At 43.6% G+C, this 25629-nt stretch overlaps 1 protein-coding gene and 1 long non-coding RNA gene across 4 annotated transcripts in view; one reads left to right on the forward strand and one right to left on the reverse strand.

Annotated features, from left to right (window-relative positions):
- LOC112151754 overlaps positions 1-25629 on the forward strand; it is a 34751-nt gene that overhangs the window by 5041 nt on the left and 4081 nt on the right. Inside the window, exons 1-4 of one of the 3 annotated variants that reach the window (XR_002920180.2) lie at positions 14530-15879; positions 16059-16161; positions 17431-17514; positions 23818-23949. This is a non-coding gene — a long non-coding RNA (uncharacterized LOC112151754). Of the gene's footprint in view, positions 1-14529; positions 15880-16058; positions 16162-17430; positions 17515-23817; positions 23950-25629 lie in introns of those variants that run through there. The other 2 variants (XR_004948101.1, XR_004948100.1) reach the window with 2 other exon arrangements.
- Positions 1-25629, reverse strand: part of b4galnt4a (beta-1,4-N-acetyl-galactosaminyl transferase 4a) — a 61918-nt gene that overhangs the window by 3881 nt on the left and 32408 nt on the right. Inside the window, exons 3-19 of the mRNA XM_024280806.2 lie at positions 23829-23927; positions 21343-21438; positions 19990-20080; positions 17730-17830; positions 13003-13070; positions 8258-8336; positions 7510-7576; positions 6962-7126; positions 6766-6875; positions 6455-6555; positions 6252-6325; positions 4703-5993; positions 2450-2817; positions 2221-2374; positions 2075-2147; positions 1578-1731; positions 158-284 (exon numbers count right to left, since the gene is read on the reverse strand). Of these exons, the coding sequence (XP_024136574.1) occupies positions 158-284; positions 1578-1731; positions 2075-2147; positions 2221-2374; positions 2450-2817; positions 4703-5993; positions 6252-6325; positions 6455-6555; positions 6766-6875; positions 6962-7126; positions 7510-7576; positions 8258-8336; positions 13003-13070; positions 17730-17830; positions 19990-20080; positions 21343-21438; positions 23829-23927 (3218 nt within the window). The remainder of the gene's footprint in view (positions 1-157; positions 285-1577; positions 1732-2074; positions 2148-2220; positions 2375-2449; positions 2818-4702; positions 5994-6251; positions 6326-6454; positions 6556-6765; positions 6876-6961; positions 7127-7509; positions 7577-8257; positions 8337-13002; positions 13071-17729; positions 17831-19989; positions 20081-21342; positions 21439-23828; positions 23928-25629) is intronic.

A 25629-nucleotide genomic window follows, 5' to 3' on the forward strand; every position in this document is an offset into this window, starting at 1 on the left:
CTATTTCAGTTAGAAACTTCTCTGCCTGAGCAGTTTGAAGGACTCTCAGTTAAGAGAACTAATTGTTCCGTAATTTTGAATTGGAGCACAAAAAGATGTAAATACTGAACCTTAACCAGGCTCACAGTTTCATGGGTCAATCACATTTTATTTTTACCTGTCCAGCAGTTCCCAGTCCTCTCCTCCCCACCGGTCCTTGAACTCTTCCGTGTTCATTCCTCCGACTTTGTCAAAGTCGGATTTGTAGATTCCGAACAGGCCAAAGCCGTTCACCTCCCAGTAACCTGACGGACAGACAGACCCATTGTTCAGCATCACTTACTGTAAATGAGAACTGGAATGAGTGAGTCCGCCCCCTGGTGTTCCAAACAGGAAGTACCTGCTTACTCAGAGAAGCCAAAATCCTGTATACTTCTACAGAGGGGGGGTTGGGGGGTGTCAGACTCACTTCAGTTCTTGCATACAGAGCTCCCCCGGTATATCATGATTCAACTTTCACTGAGGACTTTTTTGGTGCTTTTTTCACTTTTTAAAAAGTGAATTGTGTCTCGATAGGCTGTTGACTTCGTCAACCAATCTACTCTGTGCCACGTCTTCTCTACAGAATGTCTTCATTTTTATCAAATCTACATAAAGCTTTGATCAGGATCAGATCATTGCTTTTGTTCTATAATCCTGGATTTATTTTTCTCTGAAGGTTTGAACTTTGAAAAGTGTGAAAATGTTCAGTCTTAGAAAAGTCTAGAACTTTTAACAGTAAAAGAGCCTCTTGGGTCTGTTTCTCACTGATTAAAACCTAACAGGAGCCCCAATGTCTGTTTACGCTTTAGGAAAATGTGATACTGCTTTGCATTCATTCATTTTTATAATTAATATGAACTATATTTTGTTTTTGTCATACAGAAAATATAAGTATTAACAGAAACTAGCATTTTCTCATGTGAAAATGTTTTTTTTTTACTTTTGACAGAAGCCTTCTTTTCAAAATAAAAGACTTCCTGTTCCAGTGCAAGCTAATGTTCTCTTTCCAAAGGTTTGAAATCATGGAAGAGCATTTTCTCTTGTCATACTTTAGGTCTACTTTGGTAAGCCAGCATCTTTAAACATAAATATGACTTCATTGGTTTATGAAATAGGAAGAGTATATAAAGAACATATAAATATAGCAACTCAGTTGTGTAGCGTAAAAAAATCTGTTCTTTAAATGCACAAAATAAACTTGGCTATCAGAATTTTTTATTAAAGTTTTGCTTAGTATTTGAACTCTGTATTCTGGTGGAAGCATAGAGTGAAATTGATGTTAGCAGTGATGTAAAAACCTTTATCTTACTTCTAGGTGCATCTCTACAATAATAAACCTAACTAATCAAACTTAAAATAATACTTGTTGAGTAACCTTACTTTTAAAAAGGACATTTTTTTATGACTACTATGAAAAGAGCTACATGCGGCTCCGTAGCATCTGGTTGCAGACGCCGGATCTAGAAAGTGTGAAGTGACGTACACTCAGGAGTCTGCGTGCTGACCAACAAGCCATTGGGTCAGTGCTGGGGGGGGTGCAGGCTGCTGCGACTCACCGTCGGGCTCCAAAGGCGAGCTCCCACAGCTGAGTCTCATCACGATGGGGGCAAAGGCCAGGCGGCCCTCCACGCAGTGTTTCCGGATGCTCTCCAGGATGTTGGGGGGGAAGTGGATGTGCAGGTCGCACAGAAACACGATGCTGTGGCTGTCCTGGGGGAGCAAACCGGCATGTGAACGGCACCGTCAACCAGCGGCACAAAAACCATCATGTTAAGATGTGACTGAGTGTGGATGGGGGGGCTCATGGAGATCATCTCCACATGGACTCTGTCATCTCAGCTCTGACAGCTCTGGCGCTCTGACACTGAGCGGTGGGGGGGGGCTGACAGCAGCACCCACCACAGGACACAGACCAGGCTCTCAAGCACTTCTGTCACTGTCAGCTTTGGTTCTGGGGGGGTTGTAACCCACAACCCCCGACAGACTGTCCATCAGCTTGTGGAGGTCATGTGATCGTCTGACCTTCAGGGAGGGGCTTTCCCTGTCAGCTAACCTCGATGGTGTCCACTCCGATCTGCAGGCCGGCCGAACGCTCGAAGTTGCCCCCCCGTCTGAGGTACTCGTACCTGCAAAACACAAAGTTCTCCAGGAAACCAGAAGGAGGTTGGAGGTGCAGCACCTTCAGGCTCCGGCACCAACCTGGGCACGCTGCTCTCCCGCAGCGCCTTTTCCACGTCCATGTCCTCGCTCTCGAAGTCCACGATGATGATGCTGAAGTTCTCGTCGTTCGTCTGCCTGTGGAGCTCCTCCATGTCTGAGATAAACTGCTGCACCCAGCGGGCCTGGTTCTTCACTGAGGGAGGATCAGACACGGAGGTAAACACCAGACCTGAACGGCCCCACCGGCCCCCCAAACCCCCTCACTGACCGGGCACCACAAAGTGCACCATCACGTCCCTCCTCCACCGCAGCATGAGCGGCTGGCAGAGGAGAGGCTTGGCGTAAGCGGTGCTCCCCGGCGTCGCCAGGGCTCGGGCGGAGGAGCTGCTGGGAGGATGTGAGGGCGGGGTGGTGAGAGCGGATGTGGCTGCAGAGGGGGGCGACGCCGGGGCGGAGTCTGTGTTCTCTTGGCTTTCGTCGCCCTGCCTGCTGCGGTGGAGCAGCAGGTAAATGTACTCTGAGAGGCGCACCACGCTGCGGCCCCTCTCCATCAGCTCCAGCTCCACCAGGTAGCGGTTTCCTCGGGCAGAGTCCCGCCGCTTCTCCACGTTGATTATCCGCAGCAGAGTGTAGATCCTGCAGGACAAGGAACCTTCAGAAAACCACCTCAGACTCAGGACCCAGAGCATAGGCGCCCTAGGTGGCCGCCTAGGTCGCCATCTGCTGGAGGGGGTGCCAAATTACAATGATTTTCTTTTTTTACAGTTTGACACCACTCATTTTGTGTAAAATGTAAAAAAAGTAACAATTAAACATAAATACAATTAACATAAATAAAACTAGAAAAATTGCATTACCTGCGATAATGCTAGAGGGAATGCCTTTTGCTGAAAGTAGTAGCTAAAGATGCTGAAGCTTTTTGCTGGAAATGGTGACGCAATTTACTGAAACCGCTGAAGGAATTTGCTGAAAATGCAAAAGCTATTTGCAAAATGCTAAATTTGCTAAAAGACTGGAAATTTTGTTAAAGAACTATAAAAGGGTACTGAAATTGTCCTAAATTAAAAAAATATATATATAAAATTGCTTGAAAATCTTTAATACATGCCAATTTTGCAAAAATATTTATTGTGTTGCTTAAATATGAGCTAAACTCAAAATTAATCCAAAAAACCTTAATAGATACTAAATTAGCTAAATTTTTTTAGTTGAAAAATACTCCTATTTTGGGTCTGAAAAGAAGAATTTATCTGGCGATCTATTTTTTTTTTTTTTTTTTAGAATTTTCCTCTTTAAACGTTTTAGTAACGAAAATCTTTACACCTTGAACACTCGAGATGCCTGTCAAAAGATGTGGATGACATACTAAATCACGTGTCAAAGTAAAGATCCGGGGACCGGAACCGGCCCTCTGGGTAATTCTATCCGGCCCTCCAGATCATTTTATTTTATTGTAATTAATGCCCCAATGTTATTTTGCGCTTATTTCTAACTTGTATCATTTTGATAAAATATATTTTTGTGGAGAGTAAAACATTGAAAGTTATTAAGGTTTAAGTTGATTTATTCTGGAATAATATTCCTGCCTTTTTATTTTTTATATTTATGTTAAGTTACAGTTTTAAAGTTTTAAAAATTGGCATTATGCTAGCTTTTGGACTATTTTGGCTTTTACTAAGATTTTTTCAGGCTGTTTTGGAGTTAAGCTAATATTTCAGTAACATGCTAGCTATTTGGCTAATTTAGGTTTTTATTTTCAGTTTTTAAGACTATTTTGAGGTTTAGCTATTCTTCAGCTTCATGCCTGCTGTTGTGTCTAACCTAGGGCCTTTTTTTTAATCTAATTTGGAATTTAGCTAATATTTTAGCTGACTATTAGCTTCAGCATTTTCAGCTATTAGTTTCAGCATTTTTATCCATCTATTTCAACATCTTCAGCTATCAGCACTAGCATCTTCAATGGCCACATTCAGCTTATAGCATTCGCACTAGAATTATTCCAGGTAATGCTGTATATATAGTTCATAATTATGTTATAAAGTTACGGTTTTAAAGTTTTTGTTTTAGTGTGTTCAATAAATGTTTATCCTGTTCAGCTCGCGACCTAAGGTGTGTTTTGGATTTTGGTCCGTTGTGCGACTGAGTTTGACACCCCTGTACTAAATGTTAGTGCAGTGGTTAGCGTTGCTGCCTTGCATTGCAGAAGTCAAGGTTCATGTCCTGGCTTGGACAGTGGCATTATCCTAAAAAAATTCTTTAGTGGTTATTATTCATTTCTTGATAATTAAAATAAATAAGACTTATTTGAACATATTCCAGGCGTAGCGGTCTGTAAAACCACGTTTTGCCTAGGGCGCCATGTAGCCCAGGCCAGGTGTCTGCTATTCAGACTGCTAGAGCTTCAAAGACGTCAAACTTGTGTGTTTGAGCGGATCCTCGGAGAACTAAAACAGACTGAGATGGAAGGTGGAGGAGCACGGACGGCCTTCAGGCAGAAGAACAGCTCTTGTGTTGACCTTACCCCCCGTTGCGCTCGTTGAGCTTCTCCATGAACTGAGCCAGCACGTCCACCACTTCGCTCTCTGCCAGCTGGAGATTCCCGGACACGTTGCAGCGCAGGTCGTTCCAGTCGGAGCGCAGCATCTCAAAGTCGTTGGGGTTGACCGAGAACGTCCTCTGCCAGTTGATGCTCTCCTCCGCCCAACCCGGCCGGCCCTCCACCTCTTCGTAGCTGTAGTCGGACATCTCGCCCTCCTCTGGTTCCGGCTCTGCGTCCGGGTTGGAAATGGAGCGGTTTGTTTCCAGATGCGGTTCTGTAATTTCGGAGGTTCTGAGGTAAGAAGTGACCCGCTCCTGATGGTCAGATGCTCTCCTTGTGGCGTCGGGTCTCTGTGGGGGGGTTGGAGCAGGGGGGGGATCTTGGTGGTGGGACTGTAAGATCAGTGGGGGGTCTTTTTCAGGTGGATCGGTCCCGCCGTCCCGCCTCTCTTTGCTCTGACTGTGATGCCGGGCCTTACCTTCCTTAACGGGGGGGTTCGGCCAGAGCGGGGGGCCACCAATGAGACGGCGAATCCCCGTCACACCAAGCCCACCGGGTCCTTTGGCCCCCAGATGGACCAGCCTGGTGGTCTTACCCGTTTGGTAGAGAAAGACTCCTGGAAAGACCTCTCGAGGGCGGCGGGACGCCTGATCCCCCCGCCGGTCCCGCCACAGCCCCCCCTCTTTTCCTCGCTCCTTGGTGGATCGAGGTCTGGTGATGTAGATCTTGTTCTCGTCTCTTTTCTCTTTTTTGTTCCTGGAGAGGGCGGGGTCATAACTGTGGGGGGGCTTGTGATGGACAGAGTTACTGGAAATCTGTCTGGTGACGGCGGGGAAGGGGGGCTTGGGGGGGTACAGAAGTGAGGACTTGCTGAGCTTTGGCGTTTCAAGCTCCGTCTGTTTCCACCGGTCTTTACGGATTGGGGCGGGAGGGTCGATCCAGGACAAAGAGCGTCGTTTAAACAAAGTGTCCGTGCTTTGCTTTACACCTGGGTCACCCCCCCCAAAATCTCTGTCTGGCCCCTCCCCTATCGCTGTGGGCCTTCCCGGAAACTGCTTTATTCCTTTGGGAGGGGTTACATTCCCAATGGCGTCTTCGTCTGCTTCTCGGGGGTTTTCTTCCTCCTCCTCCTTCTCTCCACCTGTAGGCGGAGCCAAATTCTTAGATTGCTGCTGGGCGGGGCTAGAAGGTGAATGGGAGTGTCCTTTAGGTGACTGAGTTCCGACGATCTCCGCCTCATCTTCAGTGTCGACCACCTCCTCCTCCATGAAGTCTGGAGACACAAAGCAGATGTTAGACACAAAAACACACACAGACACATGCAGAAACACACAAGCACACACATAAAAACACACGCACACACCCCCCCCCCCACACACACATGTAGACACATACAAAACACAAAAACACAGACACTTACAAAAACAGGCAGACACACAAAAATGCACACACGCAGGCACACACACACACAAACACACACCTAGACACATGGTGTGTGTCTCTGAACATGTAAAATGTGTATGCTCACTACCTTCTGGGTTGGGGAAGAAGAACAACCTGTCCTCCTCCTCTTCGTCCATCTTCATGTATTTGTAGAAACCAAACCTGAAGAAGCAGCAGGAGGACACACCTTACCACACAGGTGAAGCAATCCACCAGAACAATTCCTCCTCAGAACTAACAACCTCGTCCATGTGGACAAAGCACTTCAGAAGATAAAGGAAATGATCTTACTTCTCCAGGTAGATGGGGGACTCCCTGTAGAAGCACTTGTTCTCTCGCTCCATGTGTGTTAGACGAGTGAAGTCGTTCGGGTAAACAAACGACAAGTACACCTGAAAAACAGAAAAATCAGCCCACACGTCAAGAGAATCAAATCATTTCTGATGTGAGTAAAGCTGCAGCCTAGCTGCACTAGCATGCATGTTGCTGAAGGGGGCAGCAGCACCTCATGGCCTGCAGTTATCTCTATCATTCCCTCTGTTCTCTAATTTCTGGACTCTACTGTGAAGGTCCAAAATAATCCAAAGTTTTCTGTGACTCACAAACTGCAGCCCCTGGTATCTGGCAATGGGAAAATCTTTGACCACATAGGTTGGAGAGTAGATACAAGACGGAAGAACGTTGTCCAGGTGGGAGGGATCAATCATGGGGACTGCGGATAGACGACAGTTCAGTTAAACACCAGGAGAAGGTTCTGCTTAGACATCAGGAGACGGTCTCAGAAGCTGCAGGACTGACTGCGGTGGAAGGTGTCTCTGGGATCCGGCTTCAGCATGTCGGCTCCATGCAGCGTGACAGCGCCTCCCTCTGGACCCTGAGGCCCAGACCCCTGAGGGAGGCGCATGTGGCTGGCCAGGGTCTGGGGGATGTGCTCCACACTGTTCATCTTCAGACTGGACTCGTCTGGAAAAGTCATTGGGGGGGTTAGAACGTTTTCTGTGGTTCTGACACAAAGCAGAGTCATCATAGCAGCAAGAGAGAGGAGAGCGACTGATTAATAGGACAGGAACAAGGCATGATGGGAAAAATGCTTTGTAGTAAACAGGAAGGGGTCAGCATGGTTGTAATCCTGAGAGAGGCGGAGCTGAGAGTTTGTTTCTCTGAATTAAGCACTGAAAAGTACGAAGATGATGATCAGCCTGTGGACCTCCAACAATAGAAACAACTACACAACGGACACACAAACTGTGCTGTGAAACTTTATCATCAGCAAAGATGCCACTGATGGTCTGATCGCATGTGTGCTGATAAAGAAAAGGAGAACGGCAGAGATTCAATCCCCTCACCTGCATACAGAGAGATGTAGGCGGAGTCTATCACTTCATATTTAAGACCAGGGAGGAACGGACGCCACTATGGGGGGGGCAGAGAGAAGAGCAGATGAGAGAGAAATACGGAAAGGTCATACAGAAAAGTTAATCAGAGCTTTCCAGAAAACAGTGAGTCTGTTATTGATCTGATCAACCCGATCAAACGCCTTTGTTATGAGAGCTGAAGATGAAGAGACAAAAATATTCTGGAGCAAAATTGGAGATGATGTCATCGTTGTCGAAGAATATCAAAGCAGGGAGTGGGGGGCCCTTTCCCCGGTCACTTCCTCCAGCTCCTCTGGGGGGACCACAATATGTTCCCATGCCAGCCGAGAGACGTAGTCCCTCCAGCGTTTCCCCGGGGGTCTCTGCCCAGTGGAACATGCCTGGAACATCTCCCATGTGTTTTACTCTCAGCAGAAGAGTACATCTTTCTTCTGACCACAGATGCCGTCCATTTACAGCATTCCTCGTTTGTTTTGAGATCTATGATTAATTTCCTGTTGTATCTTTGAATTTTATTTTTTATTTTGGTTAATCTGAATTCATCTGAGTCATCCTTCTGGATGTGAAACCAGAAAAGGCATCAAACTGCAGATTTCTTAAAACTGAAAAATGAGGAAAATGACAAATTACAGCTGAAGGGGAGGCGACTTTCAGTCTCAAACTTTTGTTCAGTTTGCACCTCTGATTGTCAGATAATTTGAAAATGTTAAAAACCTACCCCAACCTCCACGTGGTCGGAGCCCTTGTCATCCTGCTTGTGAAGGATCTCAAAGTAGTATCTTCTGGATGACATCAGGCTGAAGAGAAAACAAAGAAAGAACTATTACAAAAGTTTCTATCCAGATTTTCTGGATTCTTGCCTTTTGTAACATTGTGTTGGTGTGTGATACAAACCAAAACACCTGATTCTTTTCAATATTTCACCTTTAAATAACTTCTTTTAAGCAACGTTTTCTCATACATGGACATCTTCCACTCATCCAGGACGTTGTTCTCTTTGAACTCTCACTACAGCAAAAATCTGATTCAACGTTTTGTTTTCTTCCTGGATGAAGTCTGGAACCAGAACAACGGCTCGTTTGAAAGTTTTTCTGGGACAAAAAGAGCAGCTCCAGATATGGAACAATGAGCCCAGTAGAGCTGAGAGGCCTCAGCTCTCAACCCCCCTGGGTGGAGTCATGAATTCATGCTGACGTGCACACGTGATGGCTTCACGCCTGTGCAGAAAAAAATGCTTTTTAGACAAAATGTTCTCAAATCTCTCACCTCAGATTGTACTCTGGGAGTAGAAACCCCAACATTTACCCCCATTGGGGGGGTGGTGTGATGTCATTATTGCTCAGAATTGCTGCTTCATGATGATGCTCAGCCACAGCAGAGTTCAGGACAATTGAACCAGATTAAGGCAAAAGAAACGTATCCTACTGTAAATGCAAGAATTGAAGAATGAGCCGGATTCACCTGTGGGAGGGGCTGAGTTACCAGCCCCTGCCACAAGTCATTGAGAAGCATAAAAACATCGTCTGCGTCACAACAGATTCTCCACAGTTCTCCAACACCTCAAAGTTCCTCATTGACTCTATAAGCACGTGTTTACAGATGAGTTTTAGTTTGTTATCAAACTCCTTCTATAAAGACATTAACAACATAAAAACGGTGAAAGAAAAGATCGGATCAAAGCTACCGGTTTTGTTGATTGACTTCTGGATGTCTTCATTGTAGGGTGATTGGATCACGACTAACGGGGGGCTCTCCTAATATTGTTCATTCCAATGGCCCAAACTCAAAGAAGTTGATGTTCACTGATGGATGGTGAATCATCAAATGTTCTGATTAGACAATTATTGACAGATGAATTGATTTTGCTGTCACTGTAGGAAGACCTCCATTTAGAAACACAAGAATCACAACATTTGTTGGTTTCTTAGGAGATCTGAAAGGTGGTCATTCGGACATTCAGACTTTATTCTTAGCGGGACGTTCTGCTCTGGTCATGTTTTCCTGACGTGGTTGAATGAGCTGAAATGGAAGGACAAAGGCCAAAGGTCACGTGCTGCCTTGGGGCAGAAGTGCCGCTGCACCATCCAGCGTTCTGTGACCAATAAATCACAGTGACAGTGTGGTAAGGTCACCGCCTCATGAATGCAGAGCATGTCTCTGCGCTGCTGGTGAAAACGCAAACAGAAAAACACTTCAGTTTATGGATTTCAGTCTGCCCTTAAGCCAAATGATTCCAACATTTAACCAATCAGGGTTTGTATTTCTACCACAATTCACCTGTGTAAAAAAATAAAAAGTTTTATCTGATTCACAAGAACTGATGGGATGGGATCCCAAAACGCAGGAGACGAAAGTGAATGGCTGAAACTTAAAACCTGAACCTCAAAGTGATGAAAAAAGGTTCAGCGCATCAGAGACCTGAAAGCTGATCGACTTGACGGAAGACACCTGCAGGTGAGACTCCGATGGAGGGAAAAACTGGAGAATAGACCATGAACCAAGAAAAAGAACTGAACAAACAAAACTAAAGAACGAGGAGGAGACAAAAGAACGAGGAGGAGACAACGTCTTCACAAGAACCTGAATGGGTGAACATCACAGAGACACAAGCCAATGTGCCAGTCATGAATAAATAAATACACAAGTTCATAAAAAATTTAAGACAACTGTTTCATTAGAAATAAACACTGGAGATGAAATCTGACCTCAGTCTACCTGAAAGACATCAGCCTGCGCCATAAGACGTCAACAGGTTCCAATGATACGGAGCGTCTACAACCAACGGATTCTAAAAATGAGAACTGTTTATAACAAACAAGTTCCTATGATACAAACTGTCTACAACCAACAGGTTCTAATGATAAGAACTGCTTACAACCACTTTCCAATGACTAAATCTGTCTACAACCAACGGTTTCCGATGACCAGAACCGTCTACATCCAACAGGTTGCTATGACTAGAACTGTCTACAACGAACAGATTACAATTACTAGAACCATGTACAACCAACAAAATCCAATGACTTGAATCGTCTACTACCAATATAAATCAATGACTAGAACCGTCTACAACCAACAAGTTCTAACGTTCTGCATAAAGGGTGTCCAAATCCAGGGCTCAAGGGCTGGCCTCCTGCTGGTTTTCCAGAATCTTGCCTTATCTGCTGCTCATTCCCCGAATCAGGTGTGTTTAGCCAATAAGGAGCTTCAATTGCAGGTTAGTTGGAAGCCATGTAGAACACCAGTCCTGTGGTCTGCATCCAACAGGTTCCTGACACAAACAGAACAACATTCTATCCTTTTTATCTGGAACCGGGTTAGGGAGGCATTTAAAGCTTAAATGCTCAGACTTCCTCAACAAATATGTTATCCAGTCCTGCTGGGAGAACCCCAAAGTGCTTTCAGGTAAGCTGAGAGACAAAGCCCCTCCAGAATGATGTGGACCTTCCCCAGGACCTCCCTCTGATGGGACACGCCCAGAATCCCTCTCCAGGGAAGATCCAGTATCTGAAGGAGCTGCTTGGGACACCTTCACCAGCCTCTCTGGAGGTGGAGGAGGAGCAACTCCTCTCTGAGCGTCTCCAGGGTTAATGAGCTCCTCAGCCAATTTATTAAAGAGCTCCCAGAAATGTTCAGGCTATCTCAAGAATGTAAATGATGGGATGTAACTGCAGAGATGAGTGGAGAAAAAGATGAAAGGAGGGATAAACTGAAAAACTATCACAGAAGAAAAATACCATCCTAGAGTCAAATTGAGAAGCTGCTTCTCACAGAGCTCCATGCAGGAAGAAGAAGAGGAAAACATCAGAGAGGAAGTGAAGGACAAACATGAAAGGAGGAAGAAAAAGCAACTATTAGAAAAAGACTTAAAGGATGAGCAGAGGACACAAAACAAAGCTGTAATTTTCTGACTAATTGGAGTCTTTGTTTGCAGTTTTTTTTCCTGGACAGAACAAAAGCAGACGGAGAAAAAAGAGGTTCTGTTGAAGCTGAACACAGAACAGAACTTCTGCTGGTGTCACCATCCTTTCATACAAGAAAAATGACGAGTAAAAAGAGAAAGACAGACAGACCCACCATTTCAACCCCAGGTCAGGGCGAAGGTGTAAAAAATTACTTTCTTTTACTCCATCTCTTTATGAAAGGTCTGTCTGTACCAGCTCTTTCATCTCCTCCACCCACAGGTGTAGACTGAACTACATAATCGATATCAGAGATTAAAGCTTCTGTTTTTCCCCACATCCTCATCCCCCTCTGTTTCAGCTCTTTTTCTTCTGCCTTCATCCGAAAGCCTTCTCTTCCCTGGAGTCTTCATATGTCCTCCTTTACTCATTCGCGCTCCATCCATCCATCCATCCATCCATCCATCCATCCATCCATCCATCCATCCATCCATCATCTTCCTCCCTTTTTCCCTTTGTCTCCTTTTCATTGCAGAATTTCCCTCCTCCTCATCTTCATCTATCTGCAGCAGACTCCTCCCTCTTAAACAGGTCAGCATCCAGCAGTGACTGTCTGACCATCAGAGCCAGTAGAAATTACATGTGGTGTTCCCCAAGGCTCCATCCTGGGACCACTTCTATTTAACATCTACATGCTCCCGCTGGCCCAGATTATAAAGAACAGCAACCTATAGTTACCATAGCGATGCAGATGACACACAGATATATATTACATTGACACCAGGAGACGGAGGTCTTGTACAGGCTCTTGATAAATGCATTGAGGACATTAATGACTGGAAGTGCCACAACTTACTTCAGTTAAAGGGTAACCAAAGCCTAAATCAACTTCTTTTGGCGGTCTATAAATGAGGCTTAAAAAGTGCTGTCTATTGGTCATTGCCAAATTTTTGATACATTGAAATGAAATTGTTTAATTCTTGAAAATATAGTCAAAAACGTCTGTGTCCTGCCCCCTGAAGGTTAAATTGAGGTTTTACAGTTGAAATTTGTCATTGATCAAACCATGTTTCAGAAGTCCCACGTCATGATCTACAGCTCCAGTAATGATAACAGTCCAGCCCCTAAGCCCCACCCCTCTGACTGGATGTCCAAATTTGGTTGTGGATGCAATCAGCCTCCAACTTCTCTGTTTGGGTACCCTTTAAACAAAAACAAAATTGAGGTTTTTGTCTTTTGGCTAAAGAAAAAAGGTTGAATGTCACAGAGCTTCAATCTATTCGTCTAAAAACTACCAACCAGCCCAGAAACTTGGGTGTAGAGATAGACATAGTTCTACATTTTGATAAACACATTAAGGCAGTCTATCAGATCAAAAATATTTGACTAGTATGTATTTAAAAGTTTACATCTGCAGTTTATCAAAGCCTAATTTTAAATTAAGTTTTAACTTTTTTTAACTCTTACTTTAATGATCACTCCTTTAATATTTCTTCTGATTGTTTCTTTTAATGTTCTTTCAGAGTTCATCTGTGTGGGAGAGGGGGTCAGAAATACTTACTGAACAGACTTGGAGGACTGGGACCTGAACTTGTTGAACTCGCCTGGAGCCGTCCACTCTGTACCAAGCTGTGGGGGGCAGAGAGAAAACAGTTTTAAAAAGTGAAAACTTTTAACCACAAACCCTTAGAGCTTCATTATTACTCTGGTATTAAAGAAAAAACAAAAATAATAAATACATACAGACAGAAAATAAATAAACATGCAATCAAAACAATGTAACAGTGAAAGGTGGGAAGTCTAACCGAAAGAAACAGATCGGATTATTACTATAATTAAAACTCTGATCTGTTGAGTCTGTTTCTGTCAAACCGTTTTAGGTTCCAGAAACAACAAGGAGCATCTGAATAGCATTGGAGCTCCCGTGAGGGCGTGGACTCTCAAGAAACAAATCCTGACACTGAACAGTATTCTGTTGAACAGGAAATCAGGGTACAGAGAAATGGGATTCCATCTTCCTGTTGCTGCAGCTCTTCATAAAGCATAAAGAGCTTCACGCTAATCCATATGACAGGTGATAAAAAAAAAAAAAAATCTCTAAAACACCTGCCAGGGGAAGGAAGTCCTTAACTTATCCAAATCACACAAACGGATTTTTAATGAGCGACCTCATCTTTCTGTCCAATAAAGCAAAGACCTTCAGGTATCTGACCTTCAGCACTGCATGGTGAGTGGGTCAACAGAAGATGAATCTGACTGAAAGCTGTGATTTCTGCTATAATCCTCTTTAGAGAAACATGGAAGTCATCAGCAGTACAAAGCAGAGATAGAGCAAACAGAACCGGGCTTAAAGATAACCTTGAGGTACTCCACACCTACGAGGGGGAAGCAGATGATTGCTCCCCAGCTGGACACAGAAGATACTACCTCTTAGATCAAATTAGGCTTATTAGATTTGAAGAGTGTTACGATCCCAACCGAGGGGAAGGGAGAAAAGGTGTAACATAAAAAAATAAGAAACCCAGACTGGAGCACTGTAGTGGTGTGCAGCTTTTAATTTGCTGTTAGCTGCAAACTTTAACATAAATAGAATTTCAACAAAAGAAAACAAGGGTTAAATCTATACAAAACAGAAACATAAATTCTCTCCACATGAGAGTCAGAGACAGATTCACCAGGTCTATAAAATATGCTTACACACACACAAACTTTCACCAGTTTCTGACACAGGCTCTCAACAATAAGCTCCACACCAAAGTCCACAAGAAAGAGGACTGGAACTTAAAGTTGGATTTTCACCATGGGCAAGCTGACCACCAGAAAGGGTGTTACAAAAGCTGCCGCTGTTTGATGGGAAGTCAGCTCTTTTATGCAGGTGTGGATCTGCAGTCACTGGTCCTCAGCTGATTGCGTGATGAGGTCCAGGTGGAGATGGGCGGGTCCACACTCTGCAGAGCTGCAGCTTTCAGCCAAGACACCTACAGAAAAGAAAACTCACAAGCACACCAACTCATTCACCAAAACTCAAACTCAAGCACACAAACCATACACAAAGAGTGCCGGATACACCAGGGCCGTAACAAAGAGACTGATACACTTTGAATGATAAACAGTCTTTTAATTTTCACGGTAAAACTGTACATTCAAACAAAATGTACTATGAGATAAAAGAAAAACAAGCAAAAAATTAAAACAAACCAAAACAAAATCAACCAGAATATATTCTCTCAATGCAATCAATTTTGAAACAAAATGTTATTGTCATCCCCAAAGCTACACAAACTCATGAGAGCACATTCCAACACATTCTCACTCCCAACTCGTCACAAACTGACTTTGGTTGAGGACCGCTCCGTGCGCTCCGCATCCCGGTACTAAAGTGGTGACCCGGTAAAGGTTCGTGTCCGGGCCTGGTTTGCACCCAGTACTGTGTCTGGTGCGGGTTTAGGTCTGGTACCACGTCTGGTGCTGGGTTAGGGTCCTGGACTTTTAGTTATGTACTGGTACTAGACACGTCCCAAGGACCAGTCCCCGTCTGGTACTGGTACTGCATCTAGTACAAGGTTGCAGACCCTTAATTTTATGAACAGCCAACACGTCAAAAAAACTATGAGTTAGGACACCCGAAATGTCAAAAAGGGATGCAGAGGGGTCCTTAACCAAACGGGAATATGTGACGATTTGGGGATGAGAATGTGTTGCCCATTCAGTCAGACTTCTGAAGGTCACTATCAGCTTAATATAAGCAAATTTTACAAGCAAACTGGTTTTTAGAAGGGAAAAAACGTGGAGAACACCCACAGCAGAAAGCAGAAAGTAAATGATTCTTCCCAGTTAGTGCAAGTTTAGCCATTGCAAAAATAAAATTAAGAAGCATGTGTGTTTCCTACACACAGCATACTTCAGACAGAAACAATGGGAAAGGAAACACCTCCTCCGGCCTGCCACAACAATCTTTCAGATCAGCCAACAGACCCCTCAGCCTGTTACACTAAAAGTGTCTGGGAGTTTCAGACACCAACAAAAATCACACATCTCTGATAGGAACAAACTGTGCTTTGTCTCTGTAACTATGGCACCATGTACAATTCTCCATTGGAAATAAGCTGCACATTTCTCATCGGGGAACTTTAACAGAGATCGCCAGCGTCCTTTCAGAGTACAGCGCAAGAACCTCAGTCCACTCAGAAATGGCCATGTACTTCAGCGACTGAAATGTCAAACCTTCACACATGTGTTGCAGAGTCTTCTCTGCCGTGGACAGAACTGATCTCACGACGTCCTCCATCACTTTAGACAGGAGCCTGCGTCAAAGAAGAACACCCTGACTGTCAGCATCTGGGGATAAGACCAAATGACCCAGCTTCACACAAGCAGGACCCTTTTACTGAGTATGAGATCAGAAGATTGGAGTCAACCAAAGTATTGAAAAACAAAGGTACTTCAAGTATCCACAGTCTGGGAGTAGCAGCAGAAGCTGGCACTAACTTCAAAGCAACCCAGTCTTTCAGGACAAAAACGTTAAAAGGAGAAAGACCACTGAATTCCAGCTACTCTCTGGTCAACAGGAAGAGCTGATGGTCCTAACCAATAACCAAGACCTCCATCTCGTTTCAGGAGGATCCTGGCAGTGTCGAGACACCGCATACCGCTGTGGTACAGGAGCCGTTGGAGGGTCTGGAGTCTAAAGGCCATGGGTCTGGATGTAACCACAACCAAGGTCTGGCACTTCTCAGAGAAGGAAAAGCTTGATGAATCCAGTGCTTGCAAGGAGGAGAGGGGCCACCAGCTTGTGCCAAAGCATCGAGACCACTTGGTTACCTTATTCAGGACTGCAAGACTACTGGGTGCAGGTTTTTGTTAAGAAAACCTCAGACAAACTTTATCCAAAAACATAATTTTGTCTATTTAATGAGTATTGGTGTCCCACTTAACCCCAAAGCTTTAGAACCCTACCAGTCCAGCCTACACTCTCAGAGACCTGAAGATCAACTGCAGCAATTACTCAAAGCCATGGATACAATACGATTATGATGTATCAACACAAAGTGTCAGAATTTTGTTCTTGGGTTTTTGTTGTGCTTTTGTCATGTTTTCCCTGTCAGTCTCACTACAATCAGGTTAATCATCCACATCTGTCTTCATTTAGTTAATCAACCTCAGAGTATTTAAGTGTCTGGTTCATCATTATCAGGCTATCTGTTCTGCTGTCACTGGTTCATTCTCCCATGGTTTTGTTGTGTTTAATTTTATTTAGTAAATGTTTAAGTTTGCGCCACCAAGTCTTGTCTCCTGCGTTTGGGTCCTTCATCTGCCATTCCTGACTCACAGTTATTTAGAAAATGTGAGTAATTCCAGATATACATCAATTATGATATCTAAGATATAATTTATTGTTATAGAATGATGACGTTTCAGAATAAAAATGAGCAGGACTTTCTTTCTTTGTCTGCTTCACTAACAATCCTTCAGAAATGTTTTCACTCTTATTTTCAGCCTCTACAACCTACTGCTAAGCCCCGCCCCATCATCTTTCATTTCAATAACAACTTTAAAATGACTAAGTATTAAACCTATAGGAAAAGTGTCTTTGGTCGCATGCTCACTTATCCAAACCGGCTCCTGTTGGGATGCAGGAGGATGCTCTTTATATCAGCGTTGAATTACTAAAGCAGCGGACGCTGAGGCACGTGTGCAGATGGGTTAGACGCCACGCCTGTCTGCTGGTGACTAAATTATTGGTGGCCACGCCGCTGCTCCTTTGCCATGACCAAAAGGATATTTCTCCACTTCTAAATGTCACATCAATATTCCCCTCTAGCTAATGAATCTCATTCCCCCAGGGAACCTGCTGACACCTCCCATGCAGCGTGCATGCAGATGGACCTGCAGCCTGACCTGCTGCACACACAGACCTTTGAACGCTCAAACATCTTCTCAGGACACTTTTCCACACAAAGATGTTAAAAACAGATTCTTTCTCCGGCAGACGGAATTTTGAGGACCGGCAAGAAGAAACGGCGTTCTCCTCGGGTGCGTTTAAGGCGGCTGGAACGTGAGCTGTGAGGAGGAGGTAAGTGTGTGATCACTGAAGGTCAAACCTCTGTCTGATGAAGGTTCAGGGGATTTGAAGGATTTTACTTGAACAGGTTCTTTACTCTTAATGTCAGAACAGAATCTTATATAACGAGGGGCCAAGGTTAATTCAGAATGAAACGTCTAAACTGTTGTATGTTCTAGTGTTCTCCAAAAGTTCTGAACCTGTGGAGAGAGAACAAGTGAGCTTACCTGTCCCACATAAACCAGCAGCCGGGCGTTGAGAGGACTCTCGTCTAGACTCAGCCAGAACTCAGAGTTATCATCTGACGAAACGGAGAACTGGAAGTCACCTGGAGGGGTGGGGGGGTGAATGACACAAACTTTAACTTCTCTGATTCTGACAGGTTCTACAGAACTTTCAGTTATAACAGGGGTGTCAAACTCAATCGCACAGGGGGCCAAAATCAAAAACACACCTGAGGATAAACATTTATTGAACACACTAAAACAACATTTTTAAAACTTTAAAAATGCAACTCTTTAACGGCCGGTACCGGTACCCCATCCATACCTAGCCTTAATCAAGAACTGTGTCTAATACCGACAGTCCAGTAACGGGTTAAGGTTAGGGTTAGAATAACGGTGCGGTCCATGTCCCATTACTGGATCAGTACCGGTTTGTTGCCTGGAGGTTTGGGAGCTCTGATTTAATTGATTGAATCTGATTAAATGTCAATAAACTATGGGGGGTCCTTAGCCATGTGTCAAAATGTGACGACTTGGGAATAAGAATGTGTTGCAAGATGTTACCAGCACGAGATAACATCGAGCCGTAAAAATAAAAGTATAAAATGATCTGGCGGGCCGGATTAAACCACCCAGTGGGCCGGATCCGGCCCCCGGGTCTTGACTTTGACACATGTGAGTTACAATAATGCAGATCCTTTATCAGTATGTCTTCATGCTCATGTCCAGATCATGGAAGCTTGGAACCTTCCACTGGTTTGTTCTGAGGAAACACAACCCGAGCTTTGGGTGTTTTCCTGAAGCTTTTCAGGAAAAAGCTTTTCCTTTATTGCTTGAGTCAGTCCAGTTTCAAACTGTAAGAACTCCACCAACAGGTCCAAATGAGTTCAGATCTACGTGAACTCTTGAAAGGTCCATCATAAATATCTACATCAGGAAACTCATGAAGGTCTGAATCTTCTGACAGTGATGGCAAAGCTCAGAGCTGGAGATGCTGAGAATTCATCAGCATCACGAGGAGCTCAAATGGACAATAATCTAATTAATTCGTCAATTTTGGAATCTCTGAGAGGCACTAGGGCTTCTCCGTTACCATAGGAACTGGCTTTCAGCATTGGACCAGTGAAGGACCGCAATGAGATTTGGCTGTGAGGTTCAGGAACCCATTAAAATTCGGACTCTTCTCTGCTTCAGTGGAGATTCTGCAGAAACCAGGGGTGTAAAAAGTTTCAATTCAGTGAAATATCGCGATACTTGCATCGCAAACAATATTTAATTATTTATAAGCAAACCTGCAGTTCTAAGTCTTACTTTTGTTTTTCACTTAAACTGCAGCACACGTGATATATGTGAACACATGAACTTAGTGGCTGTTACAAAGCAGAATGAGTCGTACACAACTCTGTTTTAAGGATGAGTCCTGAACCGAAAATCCGTTAAGTGCTTTACCAAAATAGAAAGCCTCAAGATTTAAAAGTAACTATATAAGATTGAGCTGCAGTGCTTAATGTACTGATATTTGACCATTTTATTCATATAAAAAGTATGTCTGGGTATTGATAATAATTTCCAAAAACGATTCAATTTGATCGATCGATTCGATTCAGATAATTCTCGATTCTTTTGATCCTCTCAATTGAATTCAATTTTGAATTTACACATTTAGACATATTTTTAGAGATACATTAAAAATCTACTATATATTTTGAATATTTATTTTTGTCTGATGCAGTTCACATACTGTAAAATGTATTAGAAAATTATGAGATTGTTAATATCATACAGTGTTACATGGATTCTTAAAAGGAGAAGTTCTAACAAAAATGTTTATTAACATTGTTAACATTGTTCTGCTTCTTCTTTAGAGCGTTTCAGTTTGGCCACTAGGTGGAGCTCGAGCTATAACATTGCCCTTTTTTAATAAAATTAATAAGCAAAGTATGAGCAAAAAAAAAAAAAAATTTTTTTTTAATCAAGCTAGCAGACTTTAGCTTTATGTGCTAAATCGATCTATATCTTTATGGATCAATTATTGATCTATTAAGCTTAAATTGACTGAAATCGATTTTAATCAACCCAGCTCTAGTGAAAAGTGTTTTAATATTCAGGTCAAGTGTTTTTCTAAGTTTAGAAACAATCGTGAAATATAGTCTCTGGTAACGTCTTGGGATATATCGGGATACGTATCGTATTGCCATCCCCCCTCTAGCAGAAACCAGCCTCTCTGATGAAGGATCATGCTTCACTCATGGATGCTGCTCACCGTCCCGGTAAGGATGGAGGAAGCCAAATATCCTCAGGCCGTAGTTCTTCCACCTTGGAGCCACTGCCAGTTTCTTTATCGTAGTTCTTGTCTGCAGGTCAGAAAACAGGAAGCGTGAAAACACAGAAAACTGACTGCAAAGAAAAGACAACGAGCTTAAACCTGGAATCTACATAAAACCTTTGACGTCATAGTGAAGGGCTGCAGGAATGATGGAAAGAACAAATGAACGTCAAAGTCATAAAGGAATTCGCTTGTTTGGTTCCAGGATCAAATCCAAATGCTACAGAAGGATTTCTCCCAAAGGAGTGAAGCCGGTTGCTATGGGAACCATAGATGTGGCACGTTTGCGCTGTCATTTTCATTGTCTTGTTGTGTTAAAAGGAAAACCTGGAGAGAACCCCTGATAAACAGGCTGACAGGTGTCCCACAGCAGATGAGGAGATGACACAAAAATGTTCATTTCTTGACATTAGTGAGAACAAACGTTTAGAAAAATGTCTTTAAAACCTGAAACTTGAGAAAAAAAATCTTCACATTTATCTGCTAAATCCTTGCTCTCTTAAAGACATGCTGACCGCACGCCGTTGGTCGCTGGTGGGAATCATCCCTGGATTACTGACTCACTTCATCTCCCAGCAACCTCAGTACGCACTCACCTGAAATGCATTGACAATCCTCCACCACAATCAGTGTCAAATATTGTTTGTGACGTATCGCATGCATTTCCGAGCGTTATTATTCTGACCTGACACTCTGTTGTCTTGGCTTATGCTCCGACTCCTCTTGTCTGCGCCTGCCCCGACACCCGCCTGAACTATGTTATCCAAAGTCTGATCCCTGAAACTTCCATGCTTTTGACTGACGCCTGCCTGCCTGACTCTGATTTAGAGCTACGGCAGAGGTGCTCATTAAAGGATGTGATGGTAGACTGCAGGCCATCAAAATAAAAAAAAAGAAAATATTTGCCGTCATCGTGAAGTTTGTCACTTGATTGAGATTCAGAACAGTCAACCAAACATCCTCCGACAACTACTAAAAGTTGGGATTGCAGAAAGGTGCGTCAGTCAGCATGCTAACATCCCAGTGAGAAGATCCTGGCTAAAATCCTGACTGGGTTCTTTCTGTCTTCTCCTCATGCATGTTTGGGTTTCTCCAGGGATCTAAATCCCTATGTGTTTGTGTTGTGATTCTTCCTGGATGAACCCCACCTTTACCCAAAAAGTAGCTAAGATAGGCTCCAGCATCCTTGTGACGTCAAAAAGGAGTCTTCAGGTCTGAATGGACGAATATACGAACAGATGAATGGATGGATGGACAGACAGTAGCTTCCTTCAACTCTCAGATACTCACATGAGGATACAGGGGGAAGTGCAGGTTCTTGCGGAGCTGTCTTATGGAGGAGCCGCACCAGTCCTCAAACACGTGAAGGTTGGCCTGCCCCTTAAACTGCAAACACAAAGGTCGCAGGTCACAGAACGCAGAAGCAGCAGCAGATTGGGGGGACAGACTAACGGACTAAAGGATCTGCAGCCTCACTTTTCACAAAGAGGCACTTCTTCTACAGCGGCCGGATGTTCGGTTCTCTTTATGAGCAGAGATCATCTCTGATGGATCAATACAGAAGCTTTGCTCCATTTCAGTTTCTGTCCTTTACAGACTCCGCCCCCTCTGACTTATGTCATATTGATGTTCCTGCAGACGATCCAGGACACTTCCTGTCAACCTTTTTAATTTCACTGTCATAACATGAAAGCAGCTAATTATGGATGGACCGATGACATCATTGTTAAACCAGAGAAGGAACTCTGGCTGTGAACTGCTGAGGTTGAGGTTGTGAGGGATTGTAAGCCAGCAGATGGATGATGGGGAATGGGGGCGGTCCAGCCGCTGTGCATAAACTATGTCCTAGAAAACAACACAAGCTTTTGGATTTTGGCTAAAAACAGCGTCATGATAATGAAAAGACCACTGGGAACGCTTTGGACCAGATCAGAAGATGATGGGAGTGAAACTTTATGTATCTGGAGTTTGTTGGATCGTCAGACTTTCTCCTTAGATTTAGTTCCAGTAGCAAACAGCGGTCAAGCAGAGGCTCCGCCTCTTTCAAGCTTCATTACACTGGCCACTCATAGAGTCCAGCAGGGCGTAAAGGGGGAGTGGGGTGGGGGATGGCTTGGGATGCAGTCCAAACATCATTGACCCACAGAAATCCACTATGATCTACATAGAATAGAAAGTTGTTTTATCCGGATGAGATTCACGATCAAAAGCATCAAATCCATCACAGGCAGTCAGTCAGTTCTACATGTAAATGGATGAACCGGCTTCTAAATCTGGACCTGTTGGTCGTCATGGGTCAAAAGTCGTTTTCTCCTCATATATCTGCTGCTTTAAATTCTGCAAAAGTTTATTTTTCTCTAAAGAATTTTGTCTTTTACTTTTATTTCTTACATACGAGTTATTTGTCGGTGATGAAGCAACTTTCTGGGATGTTCCAGGCGGTCCTGCACCCGTCTGTTGCCGTGGTTACAGACTTTGTTTTATGGAAAAAGAATGATATCATATCATTTCTGAATATCCTTTTGCCACCGACCAACAGCAACAAACGCAACAGAGTTCACTTGGAATGCAACACGAAGGAAGAAGCGACCAAACCAGCCAGGATGGAGATGATTTCCTTCCACTTCTAAATGTGATAAAGCTACACTTAGTACTTATAGCCGGACCTTACGGAGCAGCAAATGTGAGAAGATGAAATCATTAAAAAAGAAGACATTTTTATGTTTTAATGTTCTAGAACATCCTAAAAGCAACAGAAAAACATGATCATTTTCCTGCACATTCAGCAGCGCTGAACGCTGAAATGCAGCCTCTTCCTGGGAAGAACGATGATGTCACATGGATCTGATGAAGCTTTACTTATCATCATCTGAACATGTGAGGAACGAAGAGCTGCTGGTCTAATCACTAATCCGCTGCTTAATTGCCTCGTCTGCTGCTCTTTGGGTGCAGAACCTCACAGATGGATCCTGCTGATGAACATTCCCATCTGTCCTAACAATCTGAAGGAACATCTCATTCTTCTGGTTTAATACATCTCCATTTCTGCCCATGTATCTCCTGTCCGAAAATCTAGGATGATTTAAAATCATTTCATGAAATTCCTCAACGAATAAGTTTCAACATAGATCACTGACACACAGAAGAGTTTGTTCTCTACCCTTCAGACGTTCTGGGTCACTTAGAAATCCCTATTTTGTTTCAGTGAAGATAACTTTTTTCTAATCAGAAATACACTCCATACATTATTAATGTGGTGAATGATTGAAAAATGACTGTTTTAGCTGCAAATATCATATTTTTGGTGCACTCTCTGCATAGGTGACTTGACACCCATTTCCAGCAACTATCACTGTAGTCTTCTAATAGTACAATGTGTTTGCTCCTTGTGTCAAAAGGCTAACAGAGGATTAGAAAACCCTTAAGCAATCATGATAACACAGATTAAACCAGTTCTGCTGTCTAGAGAAGCTTTAAACTGACCTTCCTTTGAGTAGAGCCTCATGTTTGTGGGATCAAATAAACGCTCAAAAGGACAAGAAAAAGATAACTTTCATGTGAAACTCGACAGTTTGTTGCTGCTCTTTGAAATGACGACGATTTCATGAGAGAATTTACCAAGAAACCGATGACAATGTGTGTACTACTCTCTTTAGGGAACAGCACAAACAGGCCCTAAGCAGAGTAGAAAGATCCTAAACGTTTGACTGGTAGTGCATTTATGTTTTTGTCTGGGTTTTTGTCTCTGTTTGTGTGTGTTTGCAGATCTTCAGTACCTCTGCTTTCCAGGTCGTTTTTTTGTTCTGCTGACTCAGGAATTTGCGGATGTGGGCGTGGTCTCGGCCTTCAGCTCCTGCAGCGATTGTCTCGTCATCCTGAACAAAAACAGAAGAAATCAAGCAAAATTCAATCAGTTTAGTTTGTATGATATAAAGTCGTGCACACATCATACATGAGTCCTATATTACCAAAAGTATTGTCTGACTGGTCCAAATGATCAGAATCACTTGGCTTGTCCCCATCAAGCACATAAATCACATAACCATTTGTAAAAGAATGTTCGGTTCCACCTTTCCGTCCTCTGCTACACCTTTATGTCCTCTGCTACACCTTTCCATCCTTTGATAATCCTTTCCATTCTCTGATAAACCTTCCCGTCCTCTGCTCTACCTCTACACCCTTTGCTACAACTTTATGTCCTGTTACACCTTTATGTCCTCTGCTACACCTCTCAGTCCTCTACTACTCCTACCCACCCTCTGGTACACTTTTTCATCCTCTGGTGCAGAAATATGACACATCACACACACCTAATTAAAACAGAAACACTAAGGCTTTTTGAAAACCAAAATAAAGAAATGTTTTTCGCTGAAGACAAGTTCTGACAACCTACATTCATCTTCTTTTTCCTCATGCCCTGTAAAGGGTCAATGTGTTGCTGGAGCCTATCCCAGCTAATGTAGCATGAAGGTGGGGTTTACCCTGAACATCACGTATCCATCAGAGACACTCAACCACACACTCACATTAACAACTGAGAGGCAGTTCAGAGTCCCTACTGAACCTCTGAGGCATATTTCTGGACTGTTAGAGGAACGTTCAAAACTCCACAAAGCTGGGATTTGAACCAGAACGAGTGTGCTAACCACTACACCTTTGTGCAGCCTAATGATGTACTGTCAGTACAAAGATACAGCTGAAGGATTCTGACACAAGCGTGAAATATTTCCACATATGGAATTAAAAAAACATAAACAGGTTATTGTTTTTACTCCAGAGCGTTGCCGCCTCTGCTTCAACACATTCTGCTAACGCCCCGCCCACTCTGTCACAGATAATGTCCTGTTAAACAACCACGGTGCCTTGTGACAGAAAGACGGGGGGGCTATCAATCTCAAAGAGAGGGTTGAGAGGGTCATTTGTCAGAGCTGCCCCAGAGCATCCTGGGAACCGGATCAGAATCTGATCCTGGGGTGGTGGTGGGGGGGTTAAAGGCTGTCCTGCTCCATCTTCCTCAGAAAGCATCTTCACTCACAGAGGCGTCTCGTTTTAGCTGGAGCTGCACAACAAACCGTTTCTGTCTGTGTTAACGTTAATCATGCAGAGAATTACAGTCCGGTCAATGAGACCATAGAGAAAGACTGAGCGGGGGAGGGGGGTCAGTCGATAACAGTGATGCAGTCGGGTTGAAAGATTAATGATGCCGACATGAGGGGCTCCGGGAGAAGAAAGGAGAGATGCAGGAAACCTGAGACAGCTGATGCTTCTTCATGCAGCCTGGATGTTGATAAAAGAACGTTTAGAGTTCGATCGTCTGCAGGAACCGTTCTGAAAAGACCCAGTTTATGACGGGTTCTACATCTATAGAGCAAACAGGCCAAAAATGATCTATAGGAGACCTGAGGGGCACTTTAGTCCAGACTTTGGTCTCCTTCTCATTGTTGGTAGAACACCTGTGATGCCGATTAGAGGCAGCCTTATTTGCTCTGCAGGTAAATACTAATGAGTTTTAACTCTAATGTCCGATTCTATGCAGATGATACCGAACAGAGTATGTCAATCATGTTCGCTGTGAGC

The sequence above is a fragment of the Oryzias melastigma genome, linkage group LG6 (genome assembly GCF_002922805.2).
Source record: "Oryzias melastigma strain HK-1 linkage group LG6, ASM292280v2, whole genome shotgun sequence".
Classification (NCBI taxonomy): Eukaryota; Metazoa; Chordata; class Actinopteri; order Beloniformes; family Adrianichthyidae; genus Oryzias; species Oryzias melastigma.